Raw genomic sequence first — 20,932 nt, 5'->3', positions numbered from 1 at the left:
TATTGTTGAAATCATGGCTAATTCCTCGATACATAGCAATATATCAAACGACCACCTCAATTTTGAGGTACCTACTGTACCTAACATTAATAATTAGTTTTCTTAAAATTAAATTTCTTTTTTCAGAAAAACTTTTTTTTTTCACTATAGGGCATGTGCATAACATACATAGCACTACTATGGGCCATGAAAATCTTTGGCCTTGCGATGAGGTTTATTGCATTTGGGAATAGAGATAGTCTGTAGGGGGTAACCCAACCTCACTAATTCAGCATCTCTCCTGGTGGCTAATTTGGGTTCAAGGGCTATGACGAATCGGTCTAGACCCATGGATTATGGCTGCTCAGGGTCAACAGGTGCACGAGTAACTATTTTTCTTTTTCCCGAAACAGACCGTCCGTTGACAGACTCATTGGCGGTTACAAAACATCCAGTAGGACCACAATGGGAAGTGCAACTGAGGAACACGGAGTAGATAATGGAGAGGATAAGCTGGCAGGAAAAGTGAAGCCAAAAGGAGGACCTTGTGATGAATCCAGGGGCGTGGCAGAAGAGTAGGGTAGAGTACTAGCCAATCACTGGCTGGCTGATCTGTTTCAGTTTAGACTAAGATGGCCGACATTCCAACTAATCTAAACGTAAACCTTCAATTTTTTAGTTTCATTTTTACTTTGAAAGAGAGTACGGTCATGCCACTCCGTATGTTGAAGTGATAACATAATAGAACTCTATTAACCCTAAGCGTCACATACAAAGAGTTTTCTCAAATGATTTTACAGTTGCTAAAAAGTGTTTCGTAGTTAACTGTATGAAGTTGTCATGATAAAAGGCATGTTCTCAGACATGTTAAATAGGTTGCTTCGTTAAACTGATTATTATAATTTCATCTGCAATTATAAGACAAAACTTCTAACTCACTGTCAGTTTTAATACATTTATTTTTATAGGCCACACCGGTCGTATCCACCTTCATTGCTATTTTCATTTAAGAAATCAATAACGTACATATACAAAATTTGATCTAACATAAAAAATGAAGACAATTTCTAATCCATTTCTAGAATGTTGAAACTTTTTGCCTGAATGAACAATAGATCAAAAAAATAATAATAGTAATTAGTTTAGACCACAAACCGAAGTAAGCAGAAAATCTAGTTTTATTGGATCATCCAAATAGCTATTTCTTAGAGATATTAAGTAGGATTATGCTGGAAGCAATAAACAACTTTTTATATATGAAGTTGTCGGAGCTCCCATGAGTTGAGAGGTTGTTAAGAAGCCACTCGCCTATCTCAACTGATGACAAAGACTCTGAAGCCTATCTCTATATATAAACAATGAGCAAAACATACATTGAAAGCCTTGCCATCAACTAGCCCTGTTGACAAGGAGGTTGATAAAGTGTTCGATAGGGGCCCAGTTTTTGTCATAACAGCTCACAATATATCATCTTTCGACGGTTCTCACTTTTTAGTAGATTTCTTCTTTGCCTCTATCTCCTCTTGTAGTAAGAGGACTTACTACAAAATAAAATAAAAATTAATTTCCTTATCATGAGAGGGCACAATGGTCAAGTATCCTCATCGATAACTAGAATAAAATTTTGAAAATATGAAATTGCCCAAAATAGTAAAATACTTTACTTTACTTTAATTATTACCAAAGTAGTGAGACAATATTGAAAAATAAATACATAAGTAGTATAAATATATAATAAAAACATTTTTTTATCTTCAAGTTAAAAATAAGTATTTTACGTAGGTAACATTTACACTTTTTAAATAGATTGATTTCCGAATATTTTTATTTAAAACCATATGAAAACCTGGAGTATAGATCGAGACGTTGGTCATCAATAAATAGTTTAATTTATTTTATATTTTTCTTGATCGCAACCCAATGCATCCTATAATTAACATACGATCAATTATATTTATTTTATTTGGTTTAAATATATTTATTGAAATTTACAACTGTACATTACAATACAATCAGTATATTTGATCTCAGTTATAATAGAGTGAAACAGGCGAGTAGAGAACCCATTGGTAGCACTCTAATGACGTTTTTACTCTAGCAGGTCTTGTGACCATCTTCTTTTTAGGCGCATCGAAGGATTGTCGGAAATCGAAGATTAAAAGATGCAAGATTAAAAACTAGTGGGTTTAGGTGGTTAGGGAGTTTATAATGGAAGGAATGATATCTGGTTCGTGCTAGATCGGTTACATAGGGAAAATTAAGGTCTTTATGTATAATTTTTTTTGTGACAAAAAATTGGATACGAGAGGAATTCGAAGGTTTAGTGAAGCCCCAAAACTCAACTCCATATGTCCAGATTGGCCTTATTACAGTCGTGTAGATCAGTCTTTTTTAATGCGTTGAAAGTTTAGACCGTTTGTCTAGTAAGTGCTGTAATAGTCGAAATCGACGTGCAGTTTCCAGATTTTTCAGTTTTGTATGAGGATTCTAGGTTAATCATTTGTCCAGATGTAGTCCAAGGATCTGTCCACTAGGATCTGTTCGACAAGGGTAAGAGCATAATTATTAAAGGAAACTGTAGGGCAGTCGGTAGGTTTTCGACGAAGGGTAAAGGTGATTTGATGGAATTTGTTGGAATTTATTTTAATCTTCCAACTACGATACCATCCTTCGATGGCTGTGATATGGGATTGGAGAGTTTGAGATACAATTAATGGATTATTAACTGCAGGTCATGCCATGTGCCATCGACATACGTGGTGAGGATAGTGTTAGGATTGATTGGGATGTCAGATGTATAGACGGTGTAGAGGATGGGACCGAGGATACTACCTTGAGGAACACCACCGGACTGCGAATAGTGGGATGAATAGGAACCATTGTGGTTTACTCGTAATAATGTATCAATGAGAAAGGAACGAATGATGAGAAAGAATGTAGGATGTAGGACTTTACGGAGTCTATAAAGCAGTCCCGGGTGCCAGACTCGATAAAAAGCCTCTGTTCTATATCGAAAAAGACTCCCGCGCTCCAAAAAAGACGAGATAACGTCCACCACACGATGATATTGCTGGATAGCGGAATGGGATGTTTGGAATCCAAACTTGTGATCAGGGATTATTTGATTGGAATCTAGGATGGGGTAGAGGCATTTAAAAATGAGTTTTTCGAGGATTTTTTTCGGTAATAGAGAGATAGGGCGATAGAATGATGGGTATTCTGGTGGCTATTGGGGTTTGGGATCATTTTAACTACAGACAATTTCCAGGGCTCAGGAAAATATGTGGAACGGAGTACGGTGTTATATATGTAGGTGAGGAATCGGATGACTTTCCGAGGAATAAGCTTTAGGATGTGGGACGTTATTAGGTCGTATCCAGGAGCTCTGCGGGTAAGTAATCTTTGAATGACACTAGATACTTCAGAAGGAGGAAATGCTTTAGGTGGGAGGGTAATTTGGAGCGGAATATTTAGTTCTGCTTCAATACATTCAAGGTGAATTGGGTTAAGGATATCAGGATGTGAAATAAAGGTTTTAGAGAGGTGTTGTCCGAATGTTTGTGATTTTTCTTCGTCAGTTCTGAGCCAGGTTTGGAATTCGGTGAAAAGTGGGTGATTAAAATCTTTGAAATTCAGTAGTTTTTTAGTGATCCTCCATAATGATTTGTCAGTAGTTATAAGATTTTCAGTAAAGTAAATTCAGTTTTGAATTTCGTATTTTCTAATTTATACTTTTAGTTTGTTAATCAATTTGGTGTAGCACGTTTTGTCAGTTGGATATCTGATCCTATGCCACTTCGATCTTGCTCTGCGTTTTTCCCTCAATAAGATACGAATATGCTGTGGCCGGTTATTTTGTATTTTGTTATTAATTCTATTAGTCGAAATATTGTCAGTTATACTTGTTCTTATTGCTGACGTGAGTTTTTCAATAGCTTCGTCAATGTCTTATTTTGTCTTCAGTTGAATGTTTAGTCTGGTTTGGTATCCAGGTCACATTTAAAGTTGTTCCAGTCAACTCTTTCTGTAATCAGTGAGGAAGCGGAGGGCTTAGGTATGAGGCTTGAATGTAAAAAAAGCAGAACTGGACTATTATCTGATGAAAGGTCATCCAGGGATTCAACAATGACTTGGGAGGGAGAAATCTGGGAGGTGATAAATATAATTATCTTTATAAAAAAAAAATCTTCGTTATGTAAATTATATAAACCGTCATTTTATATTGTGTCGAGGTGGCTGTGCTAGATGATCTGACTCCAATTTATAATGTGTTGTACTCTTGACCAAAAGGCCTCAACAATGCGTGCTCAAATACGTAAGGTAGCTTGTTAGGTGAATAAATAGGATGAGTCTTATGAGTGCAAACTGTAAGTCCTCCAAGGATGAAAACTTCGCTCTACAGGGTACTATGTCTGCAGGCACGAAGGTATAAGTCCGGACTGGGTGCCGGCTACCGGCCCCTATAATAGGAGAGGACGTATAGAAAATATGAAAGGTTCAGAGAAGGCAGAGAAATAATAGACAGGAACATTTCCTGTAAAGAAAATGTAGTAAAAGTACTAGCACAAGAATATATTAATCCACTATTTATATTGATATTCTCTGTCACCTCTCTGTAAAGCAGGCAATTTCCTGAAGTGGAAATTCTCAGTCTTTTTTTTACTCACCCCTCATTTTTTATTTTCTAATTTTTTTTTTATGTACTTTATAAACTTAACAATTGTATTGAAATGTTTTTTTTATTTTTAATGTTCTGTTAATGTTAACTCAAACATTAACTCCATATACCTATCACTCTGCAGTTTTAACCTACTCAAACCTGAATCATATTTAAAATATAGGTTAAATTAAAAAAAAAATAAGGTGCATCAGCCAACTAAGAGTAGGAAACCCGAGCATATCAAACTAGACCACGGAAGCAAAATCACTTTCAAGGCAAACAAAATGTCCATTCTGCAAAAATTATTATAATAATAGTTTGTACCACATCCTCCTCACATTGTCCAACCTTTGAAGAAAATAGACAATATATCTTAAAGCTACCCATATCCCGTATCTTGTGACACAAAACATTGAAAATATATTGATCATTGACAGTGAAGCCAAATTGAACTGACTATATATTTACATTGTAACAATATGTAATAATGTAAATATTTTTCAAAGCCAATCAATATCTTCATTTATATTACGCTTTCGTTTATTTAAAAGAATTCTCATTATTTTAAGTTAAATATAATGGAGCAATGAATATTATGTTAATAGTTGTGTATTATCTAATCTGTTTTTTTTTTGTTTATTGTTCTGTTATAAAGAACTTGTTTTATTTTTTGTTTATTGTTTTAGTAATGGATCACTAGACTCAGGTTTTGTTTTATAATGGTATATTGTGTTATGAATTTGTACAAGATTTTGTCTTTCATAAATAAAATCATATCTATCTATCTATCTAATTCTAAAATGTTTGTATCTTGTTTTCTTATTCAGCTCTGAGGAAGCCCTGCTAAGTGAGGTGAAACGTTGTTTAACAATAAATAATTTTTTGATAGCTTTATTGACTGAAACCTGGACTATCTTCCTCCAATCTACTTTATACAGTCAACTATCTTCTTCCAATATGTCACAATTAAATCTTTGTGTTAAAGCTATCAACAGTAACAATTCAAATCTCAAGTTTCTGTAAAAAGTATCTCTTTGCCCAAACAAAGAAAATGTAGGAAACGCATTTGTATACTTTTCATTCAATGCCTCATTATTGGTTATCTGATATCTTTTTCTCTCTCTGCCAATAATTTGGAAGTGAAAGTATACAAGACTATTAGATCACTTGAATATTCCAAACAATAAAACAATATTCTAAAATTGGATAGACCATGATGAAGAAGTAAAAGATATGTGATTTGAGATTTAGTGTGGTCTTATAAATAAAACCAAGAATCTCATTGGCTTTTTTGCTTGGGCTGAAATGTGATATTTAAAATTTACATTATATACAAAAAGTAAGTCTAAATTTGTTAATACTCTTTATTAAAAAAGTCTGACAATTTATATTGGAAAATGATTCTATTTCACATTTATAGACATTCAAATTCATTTTATTGAGGTAGATTCAGTTTTCAAGATTAGAATTTTGATTATAGTTTGCAACCTTTAAGTGGTTTAAAAGTCTAATATGCTTTCACTTTCAAATTATTGTCAGAGAGTGAAAAAAATGAAGATGACAAGTGCCCTGCAATATGATTAATAAATATTTTGAACAGAAAGAGACAAAGAATTGACAGTTGGGGAACCCCTGTAGGAACTGAAAAGATTTCAGGTACGGCAAATATAACTTTACAGCTTGAAATCTACCAGTTACAAAAGAAAAAACAGTTTAAAAGAGAACCATGAATACTTATACAATAAAGCTAAAATAATAATATAAATGAAAATGGAGAGATCGACCACATCAAACACCTTAGAAAAATCTTTTTATTTTTTTGTTGTTTTCATTTTCATAAGACCACTGCAGAAATAAAAGTCGACTCCCCCAGGCCAGATTCAAACTGGTGCTACTGCAGTCATGAGCCAGTCAAAGTTGGTGATTTAAGTCGTTAGACTATGAATGGCCCTTTGTACAAAACCTTAGAAAAATGTATGTAGGTTCTATCAACCTGTTGTTAGTAAAATTTCAAAATAAGAAGTTTAGAATTAGTGGATTTCCCTTTGAGAAAATCATGTAATTCAAGGAATAAAATTCCATTTACTTGGAAGAAAAAAGGAGCAACTGGTCATTTAACAAAATTATATTTCATCAACTCATATCTAATGTAATCTTAAAAAATTGACATTTTATGTTACAGTTGTTTATGATCACAGATAAAGCAGTTATAAATCAATAAGATAAAAACTAGTAATAAATGAGATTCAGAAGCCAAAATCAAATTGTTTTAGCAGGTTTTTAACAACCTGCAGGTTTTTAACAACCAACTTTCTTTACATTGTTTGTAATGAATAATAAGGCTCTGTTGAATATTTAATTTAAAGGGATGAAGTTAGTTATCCTGCGCGGTCAAAGCTTTTTTAACCTCATCTTCAGTCATTATTCCTCTAGCAATTAGTGCATGACATAGCTGCTCTTTTGTGTTCCCAATGAATTGATTTTGCAAAAATGAAGGGAACCCTCCAAAGTTATCAGACATTGTGTAAAGAGGAATTCTCAAAACACCCATAACCTGCAAGGATAAATAATAAACTAGTTAAATTGTAATACACAAGTACAGAAGTACATATACATATTAAGTATTCATAACTTTATGATAAATTATAAAGTTACCTCAATACCATAATCATATCCCTTCATAGAACATTGTTCTAATTCTGAAAACAAATTTAGGCTCACTTCTTTTGCATACAAATGAACAATCAAATTCTTTTCTGGCGAATAATGACTGATGATATGGTCCTTTAAAAAAAAATGTGTATTTAAACAATTATAACTTATGTAGAAAAAAAAATCCTGTGGAATGTAAACAGGATAAATTTAATAGATTTTAGGAGCCTTTTACGAAGTATGGTATATTTTATTCAAGATTTTTTTTTTTAATTTGATTGCATACCAACAAGCTGCTACTCAATAAAACATTAAATTGTTATTTAGAAAAAGAAATACAAATCATGACTGAAATAAATAACAAAAATATTTTGAAAAGATTTCCACCAAAAATCATGACTGAACCAGAGGATAATCTAGAAATTTTCTTCCAGGAGAGGGTCACAAAAAAACTTTTATTTAAGGCTCTTTATTTGATTGAAATTCTAAATATTTGCAACCAAGTCCAATAAAGATAGGAATCATATAGTTTTATATAGAATCCAAACCACATGGTCATAGATGCCTGTCAAGAAAAAACTGCTAATATAATCTGTGAAATTGTCCTACCACAGGTGGAAAATATAGGTTTTAATTTTGGTATAGAAAAAAAAATTAAACAATGAACTATATAATTCATTCTATTATATATTACTGTAAAAGCTAAAGCAATTTTTGTTTAGAGTAAAAATATGGAGGATATAATCCAACATAATTACAATATAAATTCTCTACTTCTTTGATGAGAATTAGCTGCATGCCCCTCTCGAATTTCCAATGTATTAAACCAAAGTAAAATTAAAATCAAATTCACAAAATAATAATTTAAATAAATGAATATTCAACATACAATTTTAATATATATTTCCATATGCAATATATAAGGATTGGCTCACATTATAAGTATTGGCTGAGACGCTCAGTGATATCTTCAATACCAATATTAGATGGTAAAAGGCTATTATTATTATTATTTTATGAAGTAAAAATTATTCTAACAAAAACTGAAATATTAACAAAAGCATGCCCCATTAGACTCCATGCAATTCACTCACCTTACAAAAAGAAATTTTATCTCCTCATTGTAAAGCTTAGAGTTTAAGATGATACAACTTCTAAGAGTTATATAATTATGTAAGAATGTTTCATTAAAAGATTGTTTGTTATCAATCACTTGTTCATGATCAATGGTTCATTTTTAAAAATAAGTGTTTACATTTTATTCTGCAGCAGAAAATAGTAATTAGTTTTATATTCTAAGTTCTAATAATAAAACCAAATGATAACACAGGATATTTTATTACAATACACTTAAATTTTTATATTTTGTAAAAAGATGATTCACATACCTCTGAATTAATGTCAAAACATTCTTTATCAGTAGAAATTTCTTCTTTTAATTCCCTAATAACTGCTTCTTCAGCACTCTCTCCTAAAACAGATTTAAATAATATCGATGATAAAAATTATGAAGTTAAACAGTTTTATAAAACTCAAACTGCTAAATACATATAATTTACTACAAACACTTAATTATGAACAAAGAAGCCTATTCCTGTTGTAGAGTTAGTAGAATCATGGATAGTAACACCTCTTCATTCTCCCAGTTTAATACAAAACATTAATATGCAAAGAATATGATACTAGTCACTTATATTGGGATAAGGTGCCATGGGGTGTTGTGGTCTTTCTACACTTTCCCATTTATAGGTTTTCCAAATCAAAATAATGGAAATGTAAAGTTTTATTTAATTTTTCTTATGAAACTTGTAAAAAGAAAATCAAGTTAAAATATAATCAATATAGAATTAATGAAGATGTGGATATAGTTGACAATAATTTTAATATAAGGATTGACTAAAACACAAGCTATAAGTGAAATATATTAATAACATAATACTTATTTTATATTATAAAATAAGTATTGGCTGAGAAGCTCAGCTACATCTTCGCCGATATTGGATGGTAAAAGTCATAGGTTAGAATGGGATTTCGATATGGCAATAAAGACAGCAAAGGAGACCAATACAGTTCTTTTCCTAGGAGTCTTCATTTCCTGCTTGCGTAAGAGGTCTTTTTCTCAACCATAGAAAAGACAAGTTCCTAGTCCTAATCATCAAGGGAAAGGGAAGACTCGTGTTTCCTTCAGTCCATCAATCAACATGTGATTTGGATACAGATCCTTAAAGAATATCCTGAGAAATAGACGCAATAGAGAATGGTGAAGAAGTAGGAGGCCTCTCAAGGAAATAAATTTGTCTTCAGGAAAGCAAGGAATGCACTGATGTAGTTACATTGGTGGAAAAAAACAGCTCAGAAGGCTATCGCTAGAAAAGATTGGAGGAGAGCCACAAAGGGTTATTGCGTCATGATACTAGATGAGAGCTCAGCCTCATGGAGCTTCATTCTGGATGCCCTACAGGCAATGAGTATCACTACAAACTCAGGAAACTAATTAGAGACTATTTAAAGGACAGGATCTTGATAGATTTACAAAAGGAGGACAAAGATTTTTGTAGATCTAAAAAAATTATGAAATATTTCACTTGGACAATAGTGGTTTGATAAATATAACAATAGTTTTATATATATTTAAATAGCCATCACATGATAGAAAGATTTAACTGGTTAGTGTAGTTTGTAAAAACATATTATGTTTTGTTTTGGGGTAAGTTAAAATTGAAGAACCAAAAAAAAAAATACTTGTACCGAGGGACACAGGAAATAACAATAGCCTGGCACAAAATTATTTTCTATGTTCCTTGCAACAACTTGATCCCACAACTGAAGTTAAATCACTTATAAGTAATCTTATTGTTCCTTGTTTACAAAAAAATAATTCATTGTTTAAATTACAAGGAAAAATTATTATACCTCAAAACAAGACAAGAGAAGTAAAAATAGGTTTTATCAGCAAGAAATTCCATGGAAAACACAGTGGAAGAAGTGCTTGAAGGGACATGATAAGTAAAAGCATCTGATTTAAAATATAATGTCAGTAAATCAACACCTACCATTTTACAATGGCTCAGCATAAAAACATTCACTTAAGATAAGAAAATTTTCTCAGAAACTGAAGAAAATATATTTTAAAAGCAGTATGTTTAAATAATACAGGGACACAAAAAAATTAGCCAACGAATTTTCAAAGGCATTAAAAAGGAGGTTAACCAACATCCAAAGTTCAAAAGGAAATATGAGAGTTTTTACTGATATTATTTAGAAAAACACATCCCAACTCAGTGGAAGGAGTAAGCTAGTAGAAAAAGTGAAACCATAAAGGCAGATCATAAGGTCATCAAATTATAACTACTTCATCTTATTTTTCGGAATAAAATTTAACAGGCAACTTCAGTGTTTCTCTCTTTTTCAATTGAAATAATTCTCTCAACCCACTAAAGTTTCGTTTAGGAAGTTATAAAGTTACTGTATATGTTTCATCTTGACTGAAACAGTTAACTCTTACTGTTTAACAAAATGAAACTCATAAATAAACATATAGCTATTAACATCCTCCTCTATATCAAATCTCTCTTTCCTGAAAATCACAGAACTGCTCTGCCAAGTGATAACGTAGTAGGGATGGGATATCGAAAGCAAAATATTGATATCGATATTGGTCAGCAATATCAATATCGATATTATATCGGAACTAAAATAATCAAAAATTTAATGAATTAAAGTAGATATAATTATAAAATGATAACAAAGGAAGACTTATTTTATGTCATATCTAATCAAAATATATAAGAAACTCTTAATAACGATGAAGCAAAGCAACACCACGACTACAATATTATAAACATAACAAATATAAACTATAATATAATTGTTCAAACTGTAGAAAATTGTATAGAAATTTTAAAAATGGAATATCGATATTTTATTTTGATAATTACATATTTATTTCAATATTTGGTAGTATCCGTAATATGGAATATTAGCAAACAGATAAATACACTGCTATAAACCCTTATATCGATATAGAATATGAGGAACAATATTCCAATATTGTTTCATTGAAATATAGATATTTTGTTTGAAAAGACTAGAAAATTGTAAAGAAAATTAAAAATGGAATATCGATATTTTATTTTGATAATTATATATATTTCGATATTTTCTAGTATCGATATGGAATATTAGCAAACAGATAAATACACTGCTTTAAACCCCTCTTCCCCCACCCACTATAACACACTCATTAGTCCTGTAATTCACAGAGCAGTTCTCAGGTCTGGTTCAGAAGCTGTACATTTTGTACAAAATTGAAAAATTCAATTTTCAGGTTTTCAGCAGTACTCAACCATCAAGTAAGTGTTTATTACACCTACTAATGCTTAATTTCTGATGCAATAAGAAACTTGTTAAAGAAAAAATTTATATTCAAAAGATAACATTTTTTTATTATAATCCAAATTTAAATTTTTTCACATATTCTAGATGTAAATGAGAAGTACACATAAATAATTGAGAACTACTATGGTGAGCTATTAAGAACCATTTAAGGATAATCATAACTTTAATAATTTCTTGAAGAAGTCTGTCGGGGGGTGCGGTCAGCAACAACATAAATAAACAAAACCATATTTATTTATTTTATGCTGACGTTTTGACCTGAGTTTCAGGTCTTCATCAGGGGTTGTGGCTTAGAGGGAAGATTGGTAACGACTGGTAACTTTAATAACTATTTCTGCTTAATTACATGTTATGATAGATTATATAAAACACAATAAGAATGGATAAGATATTCCTACAAATTTTGATGGATTTTATTTTCTATTTCTGCACGCATACGAAGCTTCCCTAACTTCGGTAAAGTGGAAACAAAATAAAATCTTTGAAGACTAGATTTTTATTTGGAGTTCTGCCAATGGGTAGATTCTCCACGTCTGCATCATGCCATTGTAATATAACACATCAAATTTACATATTATATTTATTCAATACAGTTATAAATATCAATAAACAAGTTCTTTTTTTTATTATATCATGATATAAATCGTTTTAATAAAGATAAATAACGAATGAGGATAAAGCAACAGTTTAAGTTGAAAGTAGGCAAAACTGAGTTTTAAAATAAAACGAAAATCTTCCAAATCTATTTTCTCAAAAGTTAAATATGGATTGAAAAAACTATTACAAAACTACAATTTAGCAGATTATGTGACAGCCGTAAATGCTTTTTTTTTTTTGTTTCGTCGTAGTCTGTTAAAATTAGGAGAGAGGTGGGAAGGTTCGGAAAGGCGAATGGAGCCGATCTGAACCGAAGTGTGTTCCTGTAATTCACAGAGTAGGAAAGGCAGTAGTTTCAGATAGAGGTGAAAATAGTATACAATATTTCCAAGTAAGTTTATATTTCATTAAATAATTTAACTGTTTGTCCATTATTTTTGTATTAAATAAATAACGTATTGAAGAGTAATAAAAGTATTAAAAAAAGTGATTTTTAAAGGATTAATTTTTTTGATTAAAATACAAATTTAAATTATTCACATCTTTTAGATGTAAAATTGGGAATAGAATAAATAATTCAATAAAATTAGATTAGTATACACGAGGATCCAATTAATTAAAAAAAATTTCTAATTAAAATATATAATAAAATATGTACAATACAATAAAAATGGATCAAAACACTAAATTTTTCATTAGTCGATTAATCTTAAGTGTACAACTTGCGTAAGAAAAAATGAAAATTGATAAGCTAAAATAAGGAGTCTACCGAATCAGTTTAGTTTACTAGTCAGTAGATAATTATTCGCATACCTGCCTTAAATAAAATAAAATAAACAGCACTATTTGTTAGAAGTAACTTACATAAATAAAACCAATTAATAATGCATCAATCCTTTAATAAAAATAACGTATTTTTGACACTATCAACTATTTATAGTTGGATTATAAATTAATTGTTAGAATGGTCAACTAATAACCTAGTAAAAATTATTCTTATATATTTTTGATATTGCATTAAATTGATGATAAAACGTTTATTATTACTTAATGGGGTCACGTGTTATATAAAAATCAATATTTGTTTTTTCGTACTTTATGCACTGCCATACCGTTCGTCCAATTGTCATGAGGCTTTTGGTTAAATGCTGAGGATTTTCCCGGGAAGAATATATATGAATATATGCTAGCCTGATTTTGTCGGTAAAAAAAAAAAGCCAATAACAAAATTGAGAATTTTCTGCACGTGGCTCAAAATGTATACTTTTTCTCATGGTTAATGTATGCCAATCGATTAGTCTCTTTCTAAAGAATAAGAAAAAAATATTACTCATTCTATTAAATGACTTTGTTATTCACTAGAAATAGAAAAAATATATAATAAAATTAGGAATGTTTCAGTTCAGTAAAGTAGGCCAACAAATTTTTTTTTTTAGTAAAAAGCAAATCATATTCGTTTTTAGCATCGCCTGAAACCCGCAAATAGCATTTTTTTAAAAATTTAAAAATTAGAAAATTTTCTCCTGGATATACTTGGCAGATGTTTTTTTTTTCCATTTGGATATCCATTGTTCATATAATCGTTGTTAACTCCTCTGCATTTTATCCAATTCCTACTTATAACTGAATGTCTCAGTCTTGGAAAGCTGAATGTCTCCTACTTTCAACTTGATTAACAAAACTTAGATTTAATGCCATTATAAGGGCGAAATATTAGTTTCAAATAAAAAATTTTAAATATGCTTCATTTATTATATTTATTAATAAATTTTATTTTAATAAAAACTAATTAATAAAAACTTTATTATAATTATGCTGCTTTAAAAGTTTCATTTTAAATATGCGTTTCCAATCTGTTTAATTAGATCCTGTTTGTGCCCTTTGTTACCGTTTATAGAACCCTAAACCACTACAAAGTGTGTACCAATGCAAGGCAAAAATTTTATTTTCCATATGAAAGAAGATGGTCAATATTAAGATCAAAAAGAACAAAACAGTTTTCTACTATTTATTATCCCACTTTGTAGGGCTTTTACAGGGCTAAAAAGATACTCCAAGAACTAAGAACAATTTTAAGTTTTAAGATAGTAAGATACAAAAAGTAAATTAAGGTAGGATAAATATTATGTAAAAAATAAGTGAAAACAAAATTATATACAAATAAAATAGTATTAATATTGAATAAACAATGATAAGAATTTTTTTTTTATTCTTATCATTGTTTATTCAAGTTTATTTTATATTAATAATATTTTATTTCTTCCTTCCTTTTATTTGTATATAATTTTTTTTCACTTATTTTTAACATATTTATCCTACCTTAATTTACTTTCTATATCTAATTATCTTAATATTTCAAATTGGTCTTAGTTGTATCTTTTTAGCCCTGTAGAAGCCCTACAAAGGATTTAATTTTTTTTAAAAATTATTTGCCACATTTCATTTTTCTTACTTTTATCTATGTAACTCGTGTAACTTATCTAATGTAAACAAGCCTAGGTCTTAACGTTTTGGATGTTAGCATTTTCTCTTTTTCCAAGTATTTTTTGACTCAGCATTAATCCAATCAGAAAAATATCTGCTTCAGATAAACACTAGAGATGCGACATCGATAAAAAACATCGATGATCAATACAAAAACATCGATGTTTTTTTAAAACCATTTCAGTAACATAAAGACTGTTCTTAAGACAACGCATGCTCCGGCCAGTCAGGAGTGCTTTTTCAATCAACCAATAGGACATGGATTCCAAAAAACATCAATGTTTTAAAATATCGTGGCTTACAATACATTACCCAAAAAACATCGATGTTTTTGAACATCCATTTGAGTAACATAAGGTCTGTTCCAACGATCACGCATTCTACGGCCTGTCAGAAGTGGTTATTGAAACTAAGAATTCGACATCGACTACAAAAAACATCGTTGGTTACAATACATTACCCCAAAAACATCGATGTTTTTGAACATCCATTTGAATAACATAAGGTCTGTTCCAACGATCACGCGTTCTACGGCCTGTCAGAAGTGGTTTTTGAAACTAAGAATCCGACATCGACTACAAAAACATCGATGTTTTAAAATATCGACTGATGGGAGTATAGTAGTCGTTGAAACAGACCTTATGTTAATGAAAAGGTTGTTCAAAAACATCGATGTATTTTTGGCAAAGATTTGTATGCAATGATATTTTAATATTGAGCATACATATTTTAAAACATCGATGTTTTTCTAGTCGTAATTTATTACGTCGTTAGCGTGATGGTTGGAGGTCCTTTTTTATCCCACCACATTGTTGATAGGAAATTGTTTATACTGTAATTTTTTTGTTTTCATTTAGTTACTTTTGGAAAAAAAAAAATTGGAACAAACGTAAAACATCGAAAGTTAAAAAAACATCGGTTCAAAAATATCGATGTTAAAAACATCGATGTTTTCAAAACATCGACATCGATGTCGCATCCCTAATAAACACATTATCACATACTATTTCCATCCCCACCACCGTATCACACCAATTCTATCCTGTGAGACACGGAACAGCTCAATCAGGTGAAGCAACAGCTGTCCATTTTGAAGAAGATTGAAATTTTACATTTTAAGATTGTACTTAGTTATCAAGTAAGGTTTTTTTTCACCTATTAATGCTGCAATAGTTTATTCTGTTAGTTCTGATGCAATAAATATCATATTAAAGAATACAAATTAAAAAAAAAAAAAAGATTTCCAAAGAATAACAATTTTTTATTAAATTTTAACGACTTTAAATTTTTTCATATCTTTTAGATGTAAAAGTGAAGTTTACATAGGTAATTCAGAACTAATAGAGTGAAATGGTTTCTATTAAGAACCATTTTGGGAGAATAATAAATTTATGACAATTTTTTACTTAATTATATGTTGTGATAGAATACAATAATAATGGATAAGGAATCATTACAAATTGTTATGGGGAAATAAACATTAGGATACTAGGACAATAAATCAAGCAATTGAATAAGCTAAAATTAAAAGTCTTGACAGAGTAAGTTGGTTTTGTTTACCAGTCAGTGAATATAGTGTTGTTAGAGTTTACCTTTCATTATGTAATGTGTTCATTTTTTAAATCGTTCTTCTATGGTCGTAGATAAGGTAAAGTTATCAATTTTCTTCAATTAATATTTAATTTAGATGATTCATATTTACATTGGAAATTATGTTTGAAGCAATACTTCAACAAATGCACTTTCTTTTATCAATATTTAAACAAATTGAGATAATAATACATATCAATATCAGTTTTCCTGATCAAATAAATTAAACATTGACTGCATTTTTTCACCGTAAATAAGACATCATTAACAGGACTAAATATAAAACAGAAATAACAGCTAAAATAAAAGTCTGTATTTTGAATCGCAATAGCAATCAGCATTGATTAAAATTAGAGTGAATGTGACTATAAAATATCTCAATAATAAATCTCACAGTAGGTCTACCATGCTTCCTTATATCATTATACTTTGATGGTAAATATGGCATAATATAAACCAGACTTCACTTAATAATTTAGAATCTCTGCATGCAACCTCATAACCATAGCCTAATAAATTGGTAAACATGATACCGTTGGAAAAGATATCTAATAATCAAGTAAATCTAGCATACCATAGCAAGGGTATCTAGTTCTTGGATTAAAAACATAGTAATATGCATGTAAGAATTATAAGTCGGTTCTCATCAGGAACTGATAGAGATACATAATATAAATATATAGTTAAATAAATAAAACCCTAATCACCCATAGAAATGCTTTAAATTGCCATGACATAGCAATATTGATATCAAAATATAATATATAACTGATTGTATAAAAGAATAAGTAAAAATCACCTAAATCGGACCAATATTCACGATTATACAGTGAAGTTAGCTGTTACTATAGTCATCCTCTTATTACTTCATCTATGTACTAATCAATATCATAGTGTTAACAGTATTCAATTAATGTATATACATCCTCAAATATAGCAACAGCGAAGCATTACCGGGTCTACTAGTATCATATAAGAAACAGTGGTATATATTAACACTTCTTGTGGTTTACTGCAAAATATATTTTGACCAAGCAGAAAATTTACTTCCTGGTTATAATATAAAAGACAATTTCTACATAGTAATAATTTTTGGATGCGCAATGATTTTGTTTTGTTTTTTGTCAGAGATTATCAATGTTACATGCTTAATCGATCAATTGATAATTTTTTTTTCTTTTAGATCATGGCTATCATAGAATACGCAATCGTTACTGCAGTGGGAAAAGCTGTATTAGTCCTTTGCCCACCTCTGGCAGGACCTATTGCTAACATTTTGGGTATACACCAAATAGGAATAGCAGCAGGGGGGATGGCAGCAGTGGCGCAATCGTATGTTGGAAATCTTGCACCAGGATGTGTAATTGCTGCTTTACAAAGTGCAGCTATGGGTCCTGCTGCTGCTGCGCCCTTTTTTATACCCAATTATTTGATTGTTCCTGTGGTTATAGGAATAATAGCAGCAGTAAAAAAATTGAAAAATTGATTCATGTTTTAAATTTTTAAAAAATACAAATAATTGGTGTTCTTATTTTAATCATTGCTTTAAAAAAAATAAAGATTATTTTCTTCACCTCATGGTTTTAATGGTACACTTCTTCCCTTTAATGTTCTATTTTGTCATACCATTATTGAAATACAAAATAATTTAAAACAAACTTAGCATTTTCATTGACCCCTTTCCTAAAATTGTAGTTCAGTAGCAAGTATAATAACTAATGACCAAGGCTGTTTTTCTTGAAACTCTTGAATTTCATATATCAACAAATTTTATTGGGAAGCGGTTCATATTAATATAATTAAAAATATCCAGTAATATACATTAAAAAAATTGAATTTATGTTATTTTATTTTATTAAAAAAGTATATAATTTAAAACCTGAAACAACATGGTGGACTACAATGCTTGCTTTTCCTGGCAAACAGAGATAATTCAGGAAGGACAGATAAGAGGAGAATGTAATAAAATTCAATATTTATAAGCTAAATCAAGAATGCATCTAGCATTAGGAATGAAAAGAATAAATTAGTTCCAAACCTTCATCAACATAGCCACCTGGAAAGCCAACATAGCCATCATATCTCAGCTGCATCTGTTAATAGAATTGAAATAAAAAAATTAAGTAGGGTAATAAATCTGTAATTAAATTTATGTTAACTAAGGTTGCTCTATAATAATAGTTTTAGGTAATAGTAGTAATAGATACAATTTTTTTCTAGTTTTTTGATGCACTAAAATTTAATGAAGGACTTGTGAAACAAATTCTACTGTTAAAATGAAAAATTAAATGATTTTTTATAGGTAAATATATTTACATTCAATAAACAAAAAGGGACTAAATTGGAAATAAATGTTTTATCTTGTCATAGTGTTATTTAAATATTAAATAATGTGAAACCAATTAAGCATTTTCTTTTATACAAAAATTTTTTTTCTTGAAACTCATGAGTTGAATATGATATCAATTAATTTTCAGAGAAAAATGATACATATTAATATAATTACAAATATATATTAATATAAATAACAAAATTGAATTTATATAATTTTAATTCATTAAAAAAAAATTAAGACTCACCAGAAACAACTTAAATGGATTAAATTGCAAGTTTTCCTAGCAGAGATAATTTAGGAAAGACAGATAAGGAGAATGTGGAGATAATCTCAACATTTATAAGCTAAATCAAGACTGCATTCAGCATTAGGAATGCAAGGATTAAATTAGTTCCAAATATTGCCTTCATTAACAGCCATCATATCTGAGGTTCCTCTGTTTATAGAATTGAAATAAAAAAGAAGGAAGTAATTTTGCTCATTAATTTATTTTTAATCAATTTTTTTTTATTCACATAACAATTAAACAAAACTTATATAAAAAAAACTTGAATAACAAATGCTATTATTAAAATGAAAAATAGAATGATTTTTAAAGATTACTATATCTGCAATCAAAAAATAAAGTCTTTACATCCGGGTAACCTTGTAGAGACAGAGACTTGCTAAACTTAGCTAGAAAATTTAAGTAGAACATACTCATTTACTCACTAAAATATTGGCTTTAGCAGAATATTCTTCATAATCCAGTTTTATTTTTCCTTTATTAATGGCATACACCATACAATGTGATGCTTGCAATGACTTTTTGAACACATTAAACTTATCTCTGGGTATAACTTTGTAAAGCATATCTCTTGGTTGCTAACAAATGAATTAACATTAGTGAGAGGTTATACTAAGGTTATATCTGGCCTAAATGGATTCTTTTTGTTTAATTACAATTTTGTCAGTTGAGGAATCTACAGCAATAAATAGGCAGCTACATTTTACATTAATTATGGCAAATTAAAAATTAACGTCAATTTATGAGATTACTCTTTTTTTAAATAAATACATACATATATTACACTAAGAACTTGGACTGAGTTATTCAGCAACAGCTCTTCTTTCCTTGGAGTGGAGGAGTAAGATTAAAAGATTGAATCTGCCTCCTTTTTAAACCAATACTCAAAATAACTAATAAATTTTAAGGAACTAACATATAGAGAACTAAATGCTTGAATCTCTTTAATTATTGATAAAACTTAAGTTATGTATCTAACACTATTGCTGATGAAATCTTAGAATTATGATTGTTGTAACATCTGCCCTTATATATTTTTAGTTGAGTCATTAAATCTTTATTTTCAGTGGTTTTCTAAGACTGAGGAAGGATGTAAACCAGCAAATTGACATCCATAGGCATAATAGAAAAATTTAGTTGATGAGAACCCAATATTTCAAGATAATAATGAAACATTCTCATTGCAAACAAGAATACCTTGGTCCATATTTTCTGTTGAACAAGAATACTTTGTACTTAGTGAACAATAACTTGTCTTAATGTTTACTTCCTGCAACAATATTTGGGCTTTTCAAAAGCAGGAGTTTGATAATGTCAAAAGTTTAATATCTTTTCTTTTGAACATTAATGACTTAGAACTACCAACTTGGTTTTGAATACTGTTAGCTAACTTTTAATTTTAACTTTATAATGTTGGATACCTTTTTTTACATTCTCTTACTGATAAATGGGGTATATAGTAAGGTATTTCGATTTTTCGACAGATATATACTTTTTAAGGTCCTGTGAGACCAAATAACCAAGTCTCACAAAACTGAAATTACATATTTAAGGCATGTTGTATGCCTGAAATGTTACAGTAAATTTTTCATTAAAATTGATCCACTGCCAGTTTAGGAAATCGATTTTACACTTAGAATTTTCTCTAAAACAGCTCTAACAATTTTGACTAAAATCAGTCAATCAATGTACAATGAAGTTGTCTATAATAAGTTCTTATCCTCATTCAAAGGGTTACTTACAAGTCTTAAATGATACATTTTTACAAAATTTTCCTGGAACATCTGACATACGGATTTGGCTCATTTGAATAAATAACCAGTTCCCATTGTTGGCATTAATAAACAATGGATAAATACAAAATATTAAATAACTTGACAAATAAAGGAGAAAAAAAGAAAAATTGAAGACAGGAGTTGTTTTTCAACTTCAACTTTTTTTTTTCCCCCTT

At 29.8% G+C, this 20,932-nt stretch overlaps 1 protein-coding gene across 2 annotated transcripts; it reads right to left on the bottom strand.

Annotated features, from left to right (window-relative positions):
* Nucleotides 1-6,749: 6,749 nt before the first annotated feature.
* On the bottom strand, nt 6,750-19,621 carry LOC106678639 (U8 snoRNA-decapping enzyme). Of its 2 annotated transcripts, XM_014417281.2 has the most exons (6): nt 19,407-19,546; nt 18,940-19,131; nt 18,399-18,453; nt 8,680-8,762; nt 7,295-7,423; nt 6,750-7,193 (listed from the first exon to the last, which is right to left on the bottom strand). In XM_014417281.2, the coding sequence occupies exons 3-6, from the start codon at nt 18,451-18,453 to the stop codon at nt 7,014-7,016; spliced, it is 447 nt and encodes a 148-aa protein (XP_014272767.1). In that variant the 5' UTR covers nt 18,940-19,131; nt 19,407-19,546; the 3' UTR covers nt 6,750-7,013. The 2 variants fall into 2 exon arrangements, with proteins under 2 accessions (XP_014272767.1, XP_014272766.1); XM_014417280.3 differs by lacking the exon at nt 18,940-19,131 and having other exon boundaries at nt 19,407-19,621.
* Nucleotides 19,622-20,932: the final 1,311 nt, after the last annotated feature.

The sequence above is a fragment of the Halyomorpha halys genome, unplaced genomic scaffold, assembly GCF_000696795.3.
Source record: "Halyomorpha halys isolate HHAL.00 unplaced genomic scaffold, Hhal_1.1 Scaffold151.1, whole genome shotgun sequence".
NCBI lineage: Eukaryota > Metazoa > Arthropoda > Insecta > Hemiptera > Pentatomidae > Halyomorpha > Halyomorpha halys.
Note: the sequence above shows the minus strand (reverse complement) of the source record. Positions and strands in the feature narration are given on the sequence as shown.